The 19,395-nt window shown below is 47.9% G+C and overlaps 1 protein-coding gene across 2 annotated transcripts in view; it reads right to left on the reverse strand.

Moving 5' to 3' along the window:
* The window catches only part of si:ch211-113e8.5 (uncharacterized protein LOC100307103 homolog), a 55,415-nt gene extending 36,026 nt beyond the window's left edge, over nucleotides 1–19,389 (reverse strand). Inside the window, exons 1-4 of one of the 2 annotated variants that reach the window (XM_052137822.1) lie at nucleotides 17,282–19,389; nucleotides 17,064–17,149; nucleotides 15,913–15,970; nucleotides 15,336–15,421 (exon numbers count right to left, since the gene is read on the reverse strand). In XM_052137822.1, the coding sequence (XP_051993782.1) occupies nucleotides 15,336–15,421; nucleotides 15,913–15,970; nucleotides 17,064–17,149; nucleotides 17,282–17,351 (300 nt within the window). In that variant the 5' untranslated portion in view covers nucleotides 17,352–19,389. Of the gene's footprint in view, nucleotides 1–13,631; nucleotides 15,422–15,912; nucleotides 15,971–17,063; nucleotides 17,150–17,281 lie in introns of those variants that run through there. The other variant, XM_052137821.1, reaches the window with a different exon arrangement.
* Between the last annotated feature and the right edge of the window lie 6 nt (nucleotides 19,390–19,395).

Consider the following 19,395-nt stretch of genomic DNA (forward strand, 5'->3'; position numbering starts at 1 on the left):
GCATCTTCACAAGGTCCATTGCTGTTGTTCTGGGATTGATATGCAGTTTTCATTCCAAACTACGTTCCTCTCCATGAGACAGAATGCATCTCCTTCCTGAGCGGTTTTTATGGCTGCATGGTCCCATGGTGTTTGTGCTTGCGTACTATTGTTTGTACAGATACCTTGATGGTACCTTCAGGTGTTTGGAAATTGCTCCCAAGGATGAACCTGAACCTGATGAACCTGGAACTAAAGATCCAGCTGATCTAGGTAAATATCAGCTTCTGCTTGCAACTTTTTCAAATCACGTTAAAACTGCAAAAACTTCATATTACCAGACCAAGATCAACAGCACCACAGACACTCGTAGCTTGTTTAGAACATTCAACACACTTCTCTGCCCTCCCCCTCCACCACCTGACACATCACTGACAGCAGATATATTCACCACATTCTTTACTGATAAGGTTACAGCCATCAGCAATACATTCACTGCACCACACCCTGTCAAACACCTGGCTCCTGTATGCAACTCTTCTTTCCCTATGTTCTCTCTTTTAACTGACACTGAGGTCTCTAAACTCCTCCTCTCCAACCACCCCACAACCTGTTCCATTGACCCCATTCCATCACACCTTCTCCAGGCCATCTCTCCGTCCATCCTACCGGCACTTACACACATAATTAACACATCCCTTCTTGCAGGCACTTTTCCCACTACATTTAAGCAGGCTCGAGTAACCCCACTGCTGAAAAAACCTACACTTAACCCCACACAGATTGAACACTACAGACCATTCTCTCTCATCCCATTCATGGCAAAAACACTTGAAAGGGCAGTTTTCAATCAGATCTCCGCCTATCTCTCACAGAACAAGCTGCTGGATGACAATCAGTCAGGCTTCAAAAGTGGACACTCCACTGAGACTGCCCTGCTGTTTGTCACTGAGTCGCTGAGACAGGCGAAAGCTGAATCCAGATCATCCGTTCTGATTCTGCTGGACCTTTCTGCTGCCTTTGACACAGTCAACCATCAGATCCTACTCTCCACCCTCTCTAAACTGGGCATCACTGGAACTGTGCTTGACTGGTTCAACTCTTATCTCTCAGAAAGGTCCTTTGAGGTAGCCTGGAGAGGGGAGGTATCCATGCCACACCAGTTACTTACTGGGGTACCTCAGGGTTCAATGCTTGGGCCACTTCTCTTCTCACAATACACAACTTCACTGGGACCCATCATCCAGTCACATGGTTTCTCTTACCACTGCTACGCTGATGACATGCAACTCTACTTGTCTTTCCAGCCTAACGACACCACAGTGACCGCTCGAATCGCTGCCTGTCTGGCAGACATCTCAGCCTGGATGAAGGAACACCACCTTCAACTCAACCCAGCCAAGACCGAACTCCTTGTCTTTCCAACCAACCCTGCTGTTGAACACAACATCACCGTTTAGCTGGGTCCAACTACAGTTTCACCTTCCAAAACGGTCAGAAATCTAGGGGTAACCATTGATGATGAGCTAAATTTCACAGACCACATTTCAAAGACTGCAAGATCATGTAGATTTACACTCTACAATATCAGGAAGATAAGACCCTATCTCTCTGTACATGCCACACAACTGCTCGTTCAGTCCCTTGTCATAACTAGACTGGACTACTGTAACGCTCTCATTGCAGGCCTTCCTGCATGTGCTATTAGACCTCTCCAAATGATCCAGAATGCAGCAGCACGTCTGGTCTTTAATGAACCTAAGAGAGTACATGTTACACCACTTTTTGTCTCTCTCCACTGGCTGCCGGTTCATGCACGTATTAAATTCAAGGCCCTGATGCTGGCATACAAAACAGTCACTGGGTCTGCTCCAGCATACCTAAAAACATTTATGCAGAGCTACGTTCCCACCAGAATTAAAATTTCTTTCAAAGGCTTGACATAATTTTCTGGAATTTTTCTAGCTGCTTAAAGGCACAGTTAACTTGGTGTATGTAAACTTCTGACACACTAGATTTGTGATATAATCAATTAAAAGTGAAACAATCTGTCTGTTACTTGTTACTTGTAATTCAAAAATGTCTTGTGTCATGCACACAATAGATGTCCTAAACAACTTGGCAAAACTTTTGTTTGCTAATATGAAATTAGTTGTGTCAAAAAAATGAGTTTTAATGACTTCAACCTAAGTGTATGTAAATTTCTGACCTCAACTGTAACTGTGTTACCTTGTTGTGATTTCCCCAGAAACTGTTGCCATTGAAGACCCATATAGGAGAAGAAGTTCGCCATTATATCCAGGTGACCAGCATCTGTCATGCAGTCAGTCAGATCTATTGCCTCCAGCCACATCACCGTGTTTAGGCACACCGAGGCAGGTCAACCCCTTCTCTCTTCGCCAAGACCTCAATGGTGGTCGCATCAAGCTGTTTGACACCCCTAGCAAATCTATCATCTTCCTCTCTTTTACCCTTCTGCCAACTCCAGACCCATGTGCCTCCCCATCCCTCAACGGTAGACAGGGACTTCGCGGACCCCCTCGAAGGTGTCGTCCCTGCCTTGCACCCCTGAGCTGGGCCGCCAACTATCTTTCCAAGACCAAGAGGAGCGGAAAGAAGAACTAGGAGATGAAGAAAGAGAAAGAGGTGGAGGGATGACAAGATGGAGTTGAAGCCTCAGGCCTGGTACTGGATTTAGAGATGGTGTCTTTAGAGGAAGTTGTAGAGAAGTGCCTCATAGAGCCCATGGACTGTAGTAGTTCCCCTGACACCAATAAAGAGGCTTATTAGCATTTCTTCTTATTCCTCTTCCTCCTCTTTGCAGCCCAATGGCTGGGTATGCCTGTCTCTAATGGACCGCCATTGTTACCTCCCCTTCCCCGTTAGGACAATAACAGCAGACTGCTGAGGCCTGGGCGGCCTATTGCATGTGCTAGACTAAACAGTTACCACAGCCCAGCCCCGAAGCCAGTACGACCCACTACTGAACAACACGATATAATTTCCTGTCCTGCTTGCTGTCTGGCTGGTTTCAGCATCCGTTCCATGTGCCTGCGTTGAACCCCTCCTCATCGTGCACCCATGCGACAACCATATAGGAACCTCAACGGAGGGGAGGCATCTGCAGACACAGCAAAGTTCTGTCATGGAACTCAGGGTCTGACTCCACGCACAGCAACCTGTGAGCCAGGGTTACCCCTTCCAGTGGCCTTCAAAAAAGCTACAACATCTTAGCTGCAGCAGTAATGTCAGTATGGTCATCTTACTGGATGTGGTGCAGAGAAAAGCAAGCACAGAGAATTGCTTTCACTAATGGTGGTTTTCAATTTTGCAATGTGTGGATGAGGCTCATTAAGAGACCTGTAGGGCCAATTTTGTGTCATAGTTTTGGTTATTTAACATAAACCAGATTCACAGTTAATATAATGAATATACAACAAAGGGTGCTTTTAAATGTTTGCTCATTTTGGATCCACTTAAAGTGACTGTGTTTAAAACAAGCCTGAAACTGTGTTTGGGATGATGGAGACCCATCATCCCAAATAATAGTGGAAGGTTAAGCATTTTCAACTTGTTTATTTATTCATTTATTTATTACATAATCATTCCTCTTCAAGACTGAGTGCTCTTCACTTTGCCTTGAGAGTGCATGAGGGTGTGTGAAGCTGCGTACCAATGTAAAACTTTTGATAATCTTTGTGATATATGTGTTAGTTTAAAAGCAGTGTTAGCATGTCCTATATAAACTATACTATTTAATTGGCATTTGTAAATTAATTTTGGAATCCTTGCACTGGCTCCCTGTCATGTTTCATATTGATTTTAAAATACTTATGCTTAAAGCACTGCATTGTCTGGATCCTCAGTATTTGTCTGAACCTTTAACATTATACAACCAAAGCGTAATCTCCACACCTCCCAATCAGTTTTTTTGGCAGTCCCTCAAACTTGCACATGTTCCATGGGTGACAGGACTTTTTCATCTTATGCTCCTAAATTGTGGAATTCACGTCCAGTTGATATTAGAGAAGCACAGACTTTGGGCATTTTTAAATCTTATCTAAAAACATACTTCTTCAGGTTAGCTTTTACTTGATTATTTTAGTTCCCCTTCTGTCGCTCTCTCCACGTTGTGTCAGAGAAGCGACACTAGGGGTCTCTCTTGAGCGCCGATATCCACCTCTGATCTATACTCTCTAATGAGAGTTGGCAGCCGGTATTTGCATGTCCCGCCCCCGGACATACGGGTATTTAAGTGGCGCAAATACGGGAGTTCATTCAGAAAATTTCTTCAGAGCCGATGGTCGTGTCTGCAGTTTGCTGCGTGTTACACACCGAGTTCCTGTCATTCCTCTGCTGCATGCTGTTGGATTCTACGGCGCACAACAGCGGCTTTTTCCTGTTTGCACGGCTGTGCATTCCTGCCCCTGGGCGTATCGACAGTTGCAGATTAAAGAACTCTCACAAGTTTTTTTCATAAAATTGTGATTTTATTTAAAAGAGTAATTTCCTCTAAAAGAGCAAAACACAGCGGCGTTGAACGTCCTTTTAAGGACGCGTCTTCATAAAGATGCCTTTCCGCCCCTGTGTTGTTCCTGGATGAGGTAGAGTGCTCTCTGCTTCAGATGGCCACAGGCGTTGTCTCGTGTGTCTGGGTAGCGTTCACACCGAGGCTGCGTTTGAGGATGGTTCATGTTCTCACTGCGAGAACATGACCATGACAACGTTGCGGTCGCGGCTTGCTTACAAACGTAAGCAAGCCACTCCAGCCGCCCCCCGAGTTGCTCCTTCTTCCCACGGGATTGAGGACGATGCGGTTGGCGATGGAGGCGATTCGGGAATGGCAGTGGGTGTAGCTCCGCTGGGTACGCCCCCTCGGACCACCCGCACCCCGGCACGCTCGTTGACTCCCGTCCGTCCCCGAGATGACGGCGACTCACCTTACAGCCAGTCCGCCTTCCCTCCTGACACCGAAGCCGATGAGCTCGCCGCGGCATCGGAGGGCGCGGAATCTGACGCTGAGAACTCCCCTGGGCTGACGCTTTCGGGCCTGCATGCCCAGGCTGAGGCCGACGCACAGATGATCGACATGCTTTCCCGGGCAGCCACTATTGTGGGCTTGGATTGGAACCCTCCATCCTCCCCACAGCCATCACGGCTGGACGACTGGTTCCTGGGGTCTGGACGCTGCTCACAGCCTCGTCCCACCCCAGTCCCGTTCTTCCCGGAAGTGCATGATGAGCTGACGTCTTCGTGGAGAGCACCCCTCTCCACTCGTCACACCGCCACCTGCTCATCCGCTCTCGCCACCCTCGATGGCGGAGCACGCCACAGGTACACGGCGATTCCCCAGGTGGACAGGGCAGTTGCGCTCCACTTATGCCCCGGAAGCCCTACCACTTGGCGGGGCCGCCCTGTACTCCCTTCCCGGACCTGTAGAGCAACATCCTTGCTGACCGCAAAGGCCTACAGCGCCACCGGACGCGCCGCTTCCACCTGCATGCCATGGCTCTCCTGCAGGTCCATCAAGCCAAGACACTACGAAACATGCACAGGGGTGGTCCTGATACCCGACACGCAGCAGGAACTGCGCTCAGCGACCGACCTTGCCCTGAGAGCAACGAAGGTCACAGCGCAGGCGCTCGGGTAGGCGATGGCCACGCTCATGGTCCAGGAGCGTCAACAATGGCTGAACATGGTCGAGATGCGTGAAGCAGACAAGACTCGCTTCCTCAAAGCTCCTGTCTCCCAGTTTGGCCTCTTCGATGACACCGTCGAGGACTTTGCCCAGCAGTTCTCCAAGGTGAAGAAACAGACGGAGGCCATCTCTCAAATCATGCCTCGCCGCAAACCTGCAGCTACGGCTCATTCCCCGTCTGCGGCCAAGAAACCTTCAGCTCCGCCTCAACCCGGGCCCAGCTCTCAGCCCCAGGGTCGAGCCAACCGCGGGAAGCGCACGCCCCCTGTCTCACGGACCCCCTCGAGGACCCGGAAGGCTCCCAGGCGCTCTGGAGACAGCCCACCCAGAGTCCAAGACATTAGCTCCGGAGGTGGTAAGACTGCTCCATCCCCCGGTGGAGGGCCGGGAGGAGAATTTTGTGTTTTTTCATTTGCCGCACCACCTAACAGGGGCTGCGGTACCCAAATTCTCAATAAAAGATTTATTTCCTTTGTCTCTGTGTCACATGGCCCGCAAATGCCATTCTCACGGCACTCTGCTTTCAGGCCTCAACAGTCCCGGCTTCCTGGACGTGGCGTCCCCGCCTCCAGCCCCACGACTGTTCCCCGGCCGGCCGGCCGGTTCAGACGAGTCCAGAGGACGCCAACATCAGACCTCCTCCTCAGTCACGAACCCGCCCCCTGCCGGGGGCACGGAGCAAGGTAAGTGCTTCGAGTCTATTCTCAGCACCAGAGCCTCGGGCCGCTTCACTGCCTCCCGACGCCGCATTACCTGTTCCGCACCGCTGCGAAGCCCCGCCGGGTACGTTCAAAATACTCGTCCCCTTGGTGCCCCTAGCACAGAGCTTAGAGGCGTGGCTTTCACTGCCCAGCCCGTCACGCTGGCTGCACCAGACCATTCGACTCGGTTACGCAATTCAGTTTGCCAGGCCTCCGCCCCCCTTCGTGGGCGTTCATTTTTCCGCAGTACACGGCAAACATGCCCAGTCCCTACGTGAAGAAATCGCCTCCCTTCTAATCAAGGACGCGATAGAGCCTGTCCCTCCAACCAAAACGAAGAAGGGTTTCTACAGCCCTTACTTCATTGTACCCAAGAAAGGCGGCGGCTTACGACCGATCTTGGACCTGCGAGTTTTCAATCGGACCCTGTCCAAACTCCCGTTCAAAATGCTCACCCAGAAACAAATTCTATCTGGCGTCCGGTATCTAGATTGGTTCGCAGCGTACTTCCACGTCTCGATTCGCCCTCGACATCGACCCTTTCTACGGTTCGCGTTCAGCGGCCAGGCGTATCAGTACAAAGTCCTCCCCTTCGGCCTGTCTCTGTCCCTCGCGTCTTCACGAAAGTCGCAGAGGCAGCTCTTGCCCCGCTTCGAGAAGCCGGCATACGCATACTCAATTACCTCGATGACTGGCTCATCCTGGCCCCCTCGCGAAAGTTACTACGCGCGCACAGAGACCAGGTGCTCCGGCACCTCAGTCGTTTGGGGCTTCAGGTCAACTGGGAAAAGAGCAAGCTCACCCCAGTCCAGAGCATCTCTTTTCTCGGTTTGGAGTTAGACTCAGTCTCAATGACAGCACGTCTCTCCAACGAGCGTGCTCAGTCGGTGCTGAAATGCCTCGCTTCCCTCAAGCCAGGTACTGTGGTCCCTCTAAAACGATTCCAACAGCTCCTGGGGCATATGGCATCCTCTGCGGTGGCCGCGCCGCTGGGGTTGATGCATATGAGACCACTTCAGCGCTGGCTCCAGTCTCGAGTCCCGAGACGAGCATGGCGCCGCGGCACGCACAATGTGAAAGTTATCACCGCCTGCCGCCAAACACTCAAACCCTGGACAGACCTCTGCTTTTTATGGGCAGGGGTACCCTTGCAGCAGGTGTCCCGATGTGTTCTGGTCACAACCGACGCCTCCAAATTGGGTTGGGGCACCGTGTGCAACGGGCACGCAGCCGCAGGCCATTGGAACCGGGCCCCGCTGCGTTGACACATCAACTGCCTAGAGCTGCTGGCTGTTTTCTTTGCCTTGAGGATGTTTCTCCCACTAATTCGAGATAAACACATCCTAGTCAGGACAGACAGCACCACGGTCGTAGCCTACATAAATCGCCAAGGCGGAGTACATTCCCGCCACATGTCACAGCTCGCCCGTCGTCTCCTCCTTTGGAGTCAGCAGCGACTCAAGTCACTGCGCGCCACTCACATCCCCGGCAACCTCAATGTGATAGCGGACGCACTGTCAAGACAAAGCTTGCCCGGCGGAGAGTGGAGGCTCCATCCCCAGTTGGTCCAGCTGATCTGGGACCGGTTCGGCATGGCCCAGGTAGACCTGTTTGCCTCCCAAGAAACCTCCCACTGCCCGCTCTGGTATGCCCGGACAGAGGCTCCCCTCGGGGCAGATGCGTTGGCACACAGCTGGCCCGCGGGCTGCGCAAGTACGCATTTCCCCCAGTGAGCCTTCTTGCACAGGTGCTATGCAAGGTCAGGGAGGACGAAGAACAAGTCATTCTGGTGGCCCCCTACTGGCCCACCCGGGCTTGGTTCTCAGACCTCACGCTCCTCGCGACAGCCCCTCCCTGGCGAATTCCCCTGAGGAAGGACCTTCTTTCTCAGGAACGGGGCACGCTCTGGCACCCGCACCCGCACCCAGACCTCTGGAACTTCCATGTCTGGCCCCTGGACGGGATACAGAAGATCTAGCCGGCCTACCACCAACCGTCATAGATACTATCAACCAAGCCAGAGCCCCCTCAACCAGGCATCTTTACGCCCTAAAGTGGCATCTGTTCGCGAACTGGTGTTCTTCCCGAGCTGAAGACCCGCAGAGGTGCGCGATTAGGTCAGTGCTCGTGTTTCTTCAGGAGAGGCTGGAGAGAAGGCTGTCCCCCTCCACCCTTAAGGTGTACGTCGCCGCCATCGCGGCTCACCACGACACAATAGATGGCAAGTCTCTTGGTAAGCACAACTTAATTGTCAGGTTCCTCCAAGGTGCCCGGAGGCTAACTCCCTCCCGGCCTAACCTATTCCCCTCCTGGGATCTCTCGATCGTCCTCACGGGCCTCCAGAGACCCCCCTTCGAGCCGCTAGATTCAGCTGGACTCAGGGCCCTCTCTCTCAAGACTGCCCTGCTGATCGCGCTCGCCTCCATAAAGAGGGTCGGGGACCTGCAAGCGTTCTCTGTTAGCGACACTTGCCTGGAGTTCGGTCCGGCAGACACATACGTGATCCTAAGACCGCGACTGGGCTATGTGCCCAAGGTTCCTATCACACTCTTCAGGTATCAGGTAGTGAACCTGCAAGCGCTGCCCCGGGAGGAGGCAGACCCAACCCTTGTGTTGCTATGTCCAGTATGTGCTTTGCGTATCTATCTGGACCGTACGCAGAGCACTAGACGCTCTGAGCAGCTCTTTGTCTGCTTCTGGGGACAGCGGAAAGGGAACGCTGTCTCCAAACAGAGGCTTACCCACTGGGTTGTCGACGCCATTTCATTGGCTTATCACACCCAGGCCGTGCCCCCCCCCCCTTGCGGGTCTGAGCTCACCCCACTAGGTGTGTTGCGTCCTCATGGGCACTGGCCAGGGGCACCTCGCTAGCAGACATCTGCAGAGCAGCAGGGTGGGCAACACCTAACAATTTCTCGAGGTTTTACAATCTCCGAATTGAGTCAGTATCGTCCCGTGTTTTCTCAGGTCCAAGCCCGTAGAACTCAGTAACACGCTGACGTTCTGACCGGGTGAATCGCTTGCACCTAGCGCCCTTTCCCTCAGCCGAGGTAAAATAGTGCGCCTCGCACATAGCCCGGTCGCGGTCTTAGGATCACATGAGTGTCTGCCGGACCAAACTCCAGGCAAGTGTCGCTGACAGAGAGCGCTTGCAGGTCCCCGACACTCTTGATGGAAGCGAGCGCGATCAGCAGGGCCGTCTTAAGGGAGAGGGCCCTGAGTCCAACTGATTCTAGCGGCTCGAAGGGAGGTCTCTGGAGGCCCGCGAGGACTACCGAGAGGTCCCAGGAGGGGAACAGGCTTGGCCGGGAGGGATTTAACCTCCGGTGCCTCTTAGGAACCTGATGATTAAGTCGTGCTTACCAAGAGACTTACCGCTCTACTGCGTTGTGGTGAGCCGCGATAGCAGCTGACATACACCTTTAGGGTGGAAGGGGACAGCCTCCCTCCAGCCTCTCCTGCAGAAATAAGAGCACTGACCTAACTGCGCACCTCTGTGGGTCTTTGGCCCTGGAAGAACACCAATCTGCTAACAGGCTCACTTCTGGGCGTAAAGCTGCCTGGTAGAAGGGGCTCTGGCTTGGTTGATCGTGGTCTACGACTGGTAGATGTGGTCCAGGTCAGACGGAGTTTCCAGAGGTCTGGATGCAGATGCCAGAGCGTGCCCTGCCCCTGAGAAAGAAGGTCCTTCCTCAGGGAATTCGCCAGGGAGGGGCTGTCGCGAGGAGCACGAGGTCCGAGAACCAGGCCCGGTTGGGCCAGTAGGGAGCCACTAGTGTGACTTGTTCCTCGTCCTCCCTGACCTTGCACAGCACCTGTGCAAGAAGGCTCACTGGGGGAAAAGCATACTTGCGTAGCCCCGCGGGCCAGCTGTGCGCCAGCGCGTCTGTCCCAAGGGGAGCCTCTGTTCGGCCATACCAGAGCGGGCAGTGGGAGGTCTCTCGGGAGGCAAGCAGGTCTACCTGGGCTCTGCCGAACCGTTCCCAAATCAGCTGGACCGACTGGGGGTGGAGCCTCCACTCTCCACTGGGTAAGCTCTGTCGTGACAGTGCGTCCGCTACCACATTGAGCTTGCCGGGATGTGAGTGGCACGCAGCGACCGGCACGCTCGTTGGTGAAACGTGCGGACATTGAGACTGAGTCTAACTCCATGCCGAGAAAGGAGATGCTCTGGACCGGTTGACCTGAAGCCCCAAGCGGCTGAGGTGCCTGAGCACCTGGTCTCTGTGAGCGCATAGTAACTCTCGGGAGTGGGCCAATATGAGCCAGTCGTCGAGGTAGTTGAGTAGGCGGATGCCGGCTTCTCGGAGCGGGGCAAGAGCTGCCTCTGCGACTTTCGTGAAGACGCGAGGGGACAGAGACATGCCGAAGGGGAGGACTTTGTACTGGAACGCCTGGCCGTCGAACGCGAACCGTAGAAAAGGTCGGTGTTGCGGCAAGATTGAGACGTGGAAGTACGCGTCCTTCAGGTCTACCGCTGCGAACCAATCTAGGTGTTGGACGCTTGTCAAGATGCATTTGTGCGTGAGCATTTTGAACGGAGTTTGAGCAGCGCTCGATTGAAAACTCGCAGGTCCAAGATTGGTCGTAAGTCGCCGCTTTCTTGGGTACAATGAAGTAAGGGCTGTAGAAACCCTTCTTCATTTCGGTTGGAGGGACAGGCTCTATCGCGTCTTTGAGTAGAAGAGTAGCGATCTCCGCACGCAGGAATTTGGCATGTTGGCCGTGCACTGCGGTAAAGCGGACGCCCGTGAAGGGGGCGGGGGCCTGGCAAACTGAATTGCGTAACCGAGTCGGATGGTCCGGGCCAGCCAGCGAGACGGGTTGGGAAGTGAAAGCCATGCATCCAATCTCTGTGCTAGGGGCACCAAGGGGACAGTTATTTTTGACGTACCCGGCGGGGCTTCGCAGCAGGGTGGAGCACGTAATACGCCATCGGGAGGCGCGGCCACGTCCCGAGGCTCTGGTGCTGAGAAAAAACTCAAAGCACTTACCTTGCTCCGCACATCCGGCAGGGGGCGGGTTGGTGACTGAGGAGGAGGTCCTGTAGTGGCGTCCTCTGGACTCGTCAGAACCGGCCAGCCGGGGGACAGTCGTGGGGCTGGAGGCAGGCTTGAGGCCGCGTCCAGCGTGCCGGGACTGTTGAGATCTGGGGGCAGAGTGCCGTGAGAACGGCATTTGCGGGCCAGATGACCCAGAGACAAAGGAAATAGCTCTTTTATTGAGAATTTGGGTACCGCTGCCCCGGTTAAGGGGAGCGGCAAAAGAAAAGTTTTTAAAGGAAAATTCTCCTCCCGGCCCTCCACCGGGGGACGGAGTGGTCTTACCACCTCCGGAGCTAACATCTTGGGCTCTGGGTCGTCCGTCTCAGGAGCGCCTGGGAGCCTTCCGGGTCCTCGAGGGGTCCGTGAGACGGGGGGCGTCTGCTTCCTGCGGGGTGCTCGACGCGTGGGCTGAGAGCTGGGCCCGGGTTGAGGCGGAGCAGCTTGTCGCTTCTCACAGGGGACGCCTCGGCGAGCAGACGGGGCAGGGCCCGGGCGGCAGGTTTGGCGGCGGGCAGGATATGTGATATCGCCTCCGTCTGTTTCTTCACCGCGGAGAACTGCTGGGTGAAGTCCTCAATTGTGTCGCCAAAGAGACCGAACTGGGAGACTGGGGCGTCGAGAAAGCGAAGCTTGTCGGTCTCACGCATCTCAACCAGGTTCAGCCATTGGTGTCGCTCCTGGACCACGAGGGTGGCCATCGCCTGCCCGAAAGTGACTGCGCCGTGACCTTCGTGGCTCTGAGGGCGAGGTCGGTCGCTGAGTGCAGTTCCTGCAGCACGTCGGGATCAGGGATACCCACGTGCAGTTCTTTGAGCGCCTTGGCCTGGTGGACTTGCAGGAGGGCCATGGCATGCAGGGTGGAAGCGGCAGTTCCGGCAGCGCTGTAGGCCTTCGCTGTCAGCGAGGATGTTGTCCTACAGGCCTTGGAAGGGAGTACAGGGCGACCGCGCCAGGTGGTAGGGTTTCCGGGGCATAGATGGAGCGCAACAGCCCTATCCACCGGGGGGATCGCCGTGTACCCGTGGGCCGCTCCGCCGTCGAGGGTAGCGAGAGCGGATGAGTGTGTGGCTTTGTGATGTCGTGGTGGTGAACGGTGCCCTCCACAGCGACGCCAGCTCATCGTGCACTTCCGGAAAAACGGAACCGGGGGCGCGGCTGTGAGCGGCGCCGGACCCTAGGAACCAGTCGTCCAACCGCGATGGCTGTGGGGAGGACGGGGGTGCCAGTCCAAACCCACGCTGGCGGCGGCCCGGAAAGCATGTCGGACATCTGAGCGCTCAGCCTCGGCTTGGGCGTGCTGGCCCGGCGGCAGCCCAAGGGAGTCATCCGCATCAGACGCCGCGCCTCCGATGCAGCGGCGAGCTCATCCACTTCTAGCTCTAGAGGATAGGCAAGCTGGCTGTGAGGTGAGCTGCTGTTGCCTCGAGCACGGACGGAGTCAACGAGCGTGCTGGGGGACGGGTGGTCCGAGGGGGTACCCGACGGAGCCGCGCCGCTGCCATCCCCAAATCGCTTCCAGCGCCACTCGCACCGCCCTCAATCCCGTGGGAAGAAGGAGCAATGCGAGGTGCGGCTGGAGTGGCTTGCTTCCGGTTGAAAGCGAGCTGCGACCGCAACGTTGTCATGGTCATGTTCTCGCAGTGAGAACATGAACCATCCACAAACGCAGCCTCGGTGTGATTGCTACCCAGACACACGAGACAGCGCCTGTGGCCGTCTGAAGCGGAGAGCACTCTACCGCATCCAGGAACTACACAGGGGCGGAAAGTCATCTTTAAAAAGACGCGTCCTGAAAAGGATGTTCAACGCCGCTGTGTATTTTGCTCTTTTAGAGAAAATTACTTTTTTAAAGAAAATCACTCTTTTAAAGAAAATCACTCTTTTAAAACTCGTCTGAGTTTTTTATACTGCACTGCCGAAGCGCCCAGGGGCAATATGCACTGCCGTGCAAGGAGAAGAATCGCCGCTGTAATGCGCCCTCAATCCAACAGCATGCAGTAGCGTCAGAGGAATACAGGAACGGGTGTGTTTCATTGCGAACAGCATGTACAACCATCGGCTCCGAAGAAAATTTCTGAATGAACTCTAGTATTTGCCTCGCCTTTATACCCGTATGTCCGGGGCGGGGTATGCAAATACTGACTGCCAACTTCTCATTGGCCTTTTTTCAATGGATCAGAGGCATATTCGGCGCTCAAGAGAGACCCCTAGTGTCACTTCTCCGACACAACGTGGAGAGAGCGACAGACGGGGAACATTCAGTAAGCTTAATCTAGTAAAGAACTTCCTCCGATCAACAATGTGTCAGGAAAGACTAAATGTTCTGGCCATGCTGTCTATTGAACACAATATAGCAAGACAGCTTGATTTGATCTGATCAAAGATTTTGTTGTCAGAAAAATAATTTTAATCATCAATTTGCACTTGGGGAATAATACATTACAATTCGACAGCTTATAAAACATCCAGACAGAGTTTCTGTAGTGTCTTTGTATGAGAGAGAGAGTACAATGGTGTTAATTACTTGTACTGTATATATAGTTATTTGTAAATACAGTAGTTATAAATGCATAATTTCAGCTAATTTAATAAACTGTTCAAATTCAGTTCTTTACTGTCCCTTATTGAATATGCAATAATTTTTATGCTTCTTGATAATGATTGTTTTTACACGTGGCAATAAGATAAGATAATTGGGGGTGGGGGCTTGGGGCCCGGAGTACAAATTAGCCAAGGGACCCATAATTGCAGGCATAGTGAAAGAAAACATTTTATGAAAACATTTCAGTACCAATTCACCAAAAAGAATTCAATAAAACAATAATCAAAACATTTCAACGATTATCAGACCAATATTTTCATCCCATACTTGTAATAATCAGTTCAGCAATACATATTAACTTAGGTTTCTAAATGCAGTGTAACAATCAATTATACTCTCTGTAAAAAAATAAAATAATCTTGGGTAAATAAAATGGTTATTAATATTTTTCATGCAAAAACAATAATAACAAAATAAAACCAGTCAATCTTTCATTTCCCTATTTGTACATTTGATTATTTAAGTACCGTCATTTGAATCTCTTCTGAGATTCTGCTACAATGTCAGTGGAGAGCATACTTCTTTGGGAAAATGTAATGATTTAAAATCATACTAAACTTTTAGGACGAAAACCATAATTTTATGACATTGACGGCTATCTTAAGTGCATTCCAAAGGAAAGAATAATTTTTCTCAGGTTCAATTCTTGCCTTTTCCTCCTGTATCTTTGCTAATTGCATTTTCATTTCCTCTAGTTTTTCACCTTGATATTTATAATCTAGAGCCTCAAGCTCCCTCTGCAATTTATCTTCATTCTCTTTCAGGATCCGTTTTTTCTCTTCCTCAATTGCTCTCTCTGCCTCTTGAAGCATGTCATTAGTGTAGTGTTCTCCATTATTATCACTAACCATTTCATCAATTTGATCTAGTAGCTTTTTAACCTGTGCTGAATCCTGCTTTTTATTGTCAATCACAAAAAGCCGCCCCTCACAGTTTCTGAGTACTGTTCGCAGTTCTCTGTTGCTGTGCACAAATTTTTTAATGTCCTGTCCTTCAAGTTGATCTCCATGAGTGAACAGTACCTTTGTATAATTTAAAGCTGTCTTACTAAATATTTTCTCTATGTATTCTATTGTTTTTGCATTCTCTTCTGTAAATCTTTCTAATTTAATTACAACTAGAAAGGCATGTGGACCTGGAGCAGAAAAAGATATACACTGCTTTATTTCTTTTTCTACCTCCTCTTTGCTCATGCGTGTGTTAAAAAGACCAGGAGTGTCAATAATTGAAATTTTTCTTCCACTGATAATCCTAAACTCCTTTTTACATTTTTTTGTTACAGATCCAGCTAAGAGGGTGGATTCAAATACCTTTTCTCCTAGAATGGTGTTTCCAGTTGCACTTTTTCCCACTCCCGTCTTTCCAACCAGAACAATCCGGAGCTCACTTTTCTCTTCTGTTATAGATGACAAGAATAATCAGATAAGAAGACACATTTGGTTGATTCTGCTATCTATTACATTTTTTATCAATAATTTTCATGAATATAAAGTAATATGCTTTATTGACGAAATTATATTTTATATGTAACATTTAGGCCAGTCTATTAATTTATGTTTATGCATAAAAAACACACACAAACAAAAGTGTACAATGGACTGTAGTTAAAGTAGATCTATGTGTTTAATTTTTGATGGAAAGAATACAAGGCTGTGAGGATAGAATAAGCCTACAGTCTCTTCAATAGGTTGTACTTTAATTTTGGTTTTGATTGTTCCACAGACAAACATCTTTCCAAAATATTTTCAGTAAAAAAAAAAACTCCAGAAAGCATGAATTGTGAAAATTAGATGATATCCCTGTCAAAAATTAAATATGGTGCTACTCCTGACTGTAAGGTCTATTGGAAAATATCCACCAATTTATGAAACTGACTTTTTATTTTACCTGTCTCATTTTTGTTGAGATCACCATTGCATGAAGTGTTCATCTCAGGCTTCCTAATCTGTAAATAAGTATATAATTAGAGTAAAATAATGTGGATTGAATGGTTGAATGATATTTAAGTGTGAAATTACAAAAATATAGGCCTACTTTGAAATATTATCACAACTGATCCATCAAAAATGATTAAATTACACCATGTTTTGCTGTCTGTTTAAGGAATTCTTTAGATGAAGTACATTACTAATTATTGAAAAAAAAAAAATTTCAAAGAAGTATGAGAAACAGATGTTTTCCCCTCTTATTTCCCAAGGAAATTCATGCCTAAAGGCTTTTCATATGTAAATGCTGGTAGACAGCCTGCCAGTGATTTATGGTTTGGGTAATACTTTTCCTTTTGTCTCACCAGTAATGTAATCTATTCTTAAAGGAATAGTTCAACCAAAAATGAAAACTTCCTTATAATTTACTCACCCTCATGACATTCCAGATGTGTATGACTTTATTTCTTCTTCTAAACACAAAAGAAGTTTAAAAAATGTAATGCAAGTGAATGGTGGCTTAAAATTTGAGACTCCAAGAAGCACATAAAGGCATAAAAGTAATCCATACAACTCCAGTGGTTAAACCCATGTCTTCAGAAGCAATATGAATATGAATATCAATACTTCAAGTCATATTGTACCATAAATTCATAAGTTGGTGTTGATATGCATGAACAATGTCAATCGCCAAAACCAAAAGAAGAAGAATGTGGAAGTAAAATTGTAAGTGGGCATTTATAGTGAAAAAAATATTGATCTGTATCTCAACCTATCATATTGCTTCTGAAGATATGAATTTAACCTCTGTAGTCACATGGATTACTTTTATGCTGAATTGATATGCTTTTTGGATCTTCAAAGTTCTGTTCACCATTTACTTGTGTATAGACCAATAGAGCTGCGATATCATTCTAAAAACTATTATTTGTGTTCAGCAGAAGAAAGAAAGTCATACGGATAGCATGAGGGTTAGTAAATGATGAGAGAGTTTTTATTTTTGGCCGAACTATCTATTTAAGCCACAGAGTTGCAAGAGTCACAACAAGCAATGATATTACTTCATGATCACAAAATAAATCAATATGTTGCTTCTGAAAATTCAATAATTACCCGTAGACCAATTGCAACAGTGCTGCAGAAAGACTGAAACCAGGTCTTGGATTCATTCAGATGCACTATAGACTGGCTGCTTTCAGCTGTAATTTAGGAAATTTGAGATTAAAGGTCCAACCGTTAATATAATGTGTTAAAATTATGTCATAGTATTTATTTGTAAATGTATAATATTAAGTCAATTTGAAAATTCAATTCTATAACTTGAATCCTACCTTTCATTGTAGATCTGCAGAATGTGCTCATTTGAATTTCTCTAGGTATTTGTTTGAGTTTCATTTGCATTGCTGTGCTTTATGTCTTGTGCAGCTGAAAAGAGGAGGAGCCTCAAATGACTCAGACATAGTTTGCCCTTCTGGCACCATCTTTTAAAAACTCCTACAGGTCACAACTTTAATACCAGGATCTATTCTGAAGTGAAATGATAATAGTTTTAATTTATTCAATCCTCTTTTGCATTAATATGAATGACTTATAAAAACTTTATATAACAATGTGTATTTGCCATGGATTTAGTTTGTCATTGATTTCCCCATGCCATTTGTTCAGTCTTGCGATACTTGAGATTGGACTAAAATCTAGTTTGTGTCCAAACATTTGACTGTAATTGTATTTAATTACTGTTAGTGTTGAGCATAATTCCTACCTAAAATGTTTTATTTTGTATTTTTTTGGCATACAAATTATTTTAGGGATCAGAAATTAGACAGTAATTAATGACTAATAATTGGACTTGTCTGAATTATTAGGCCTTTGTTCGCTGATTTCTTACCCTTGCCTAATAGCCTCTTTACAGATGTTTTTGTACTACAATGACCTTATTAGATACCAATAGATTGTAAAGTGCAAAATACATCCTTTATAAGTTCTCATTACTCTATGTGAATGTGCAACTTCTAAGTATAAAATAAATATAGAGGGCAGAGACCTTGGTTGCTTAGTGTAAACGGCAACAAAAAGCATCATCTTTGCACTAAGGGCAAATAGTGTTAGATTGTATTTTTACTCCTAATTACATACTACCATACAGTATAGGTGCATCACTGCAGCATGTTTATTGTGTTTATTTAGAGTCCCACAAACACTCTACATCAACCCATTACCCTAACCCTAAACCTAACCTTCTTTGTAGAAATAAAATATGCATTCTACATGTAATTCATACTTATAAGCCGCACATTCACACAGAGTACTAAGAAGCTTTCAAATATGTATTTTGCACCATACTAGCTATTGATATGTTTTGTTTTTAACTAAGAAATTCATTGTTATGACTAAAGCAAATATGAAGGGGCTATAATGTTGGAATAAGAAATCAGCCAGTAAAGGTTTAGTAAATACATTGTAATGCCAAACAAGTCCATAATTAGTCACTTACAAGTGTAATTATTAGTCATGAATTACAGTCTAATTTCTGATCCCTAAACTAATGTGTTACCCCAATCTTGAAGCAAAAAAAATAAAAATAACTTGCCTACAAAGATTAAATAACGAATTATTTCATCACATTAGTATGAGTTAATTTTTACGAGTTATACACCCACCAATGAGAGACGCTTCCCTCATGTCCTTGTAGTTCCCTATGTGTTGTTTGTTCCGCGTTAATCCAAAACTGTGTTTTCTTAAATTGAACCCCTGACCACAATCTCTAAACCTAACCCTAAAGCTCTATTATTTCAACATTATTACAGTATGTTACAGTATGTTTGAAATGTATAAAGGCCTACTTATATAATATTGAATGAGTACATTTTGGTAGTTTCATTCAGTTTTGGTGTAACTTGTAATAAATTACACCAAAAATCCATGACATTGTCTTTCCATTTTTGTTACATTGATTTGTTACAGATTTTGCCATTGAATGTAACAGGTCAGTGCAAAAGAGCCTATGAACATCCTCAGCTATCAAATATCATTGTACCAAACTAAATTATTTATAGTAGTAGAAATATATTATATAAATTTGATTCAGAAGACATTAATTAGTCCACTGGAGTCATATGGTTTACTTTCATGATGGCTATATGGGCTTTTTGGAGCTTAAAAAATTTGGCACCCATTCACTTACATTGTAATGACTTACAGAGCTGAAATATTCTTCTAAAAATATTTGTGTTCTGCAGAAGAAATAAAGTCATACACATATGGGATGACATGAGGGTGAGTAAATAATGAGAGAATTTTTATTTTTGAGTGAACTATCCCTTTAAGAAGCCAACCAGAGTGGACATTGACTACTGTGTAAACAAGAGAAGTGAGAATTGTGTTGTAATTATTTAAGTCAAGGCAAGGCAAGATAATATATTGTCGAGGCAAAACATTTTCCATT

Source organism: Xyrauchen texanus, chromosome 11, assembly GCF_025860055.1.
Source record: "Xyrauchen texanus isolate HMW12.3.18 chromosome 11, RBS_HiC_50CHRs, whole genome shotgun sequence".
In the NCBI taxonomy this organism is placed as follows: Eukaryota; Metazoa; Chordata; class Actinopteri; order Cypriniformes; family Catostomidae; genus Xyrauchen; species Xyrauchen texanus.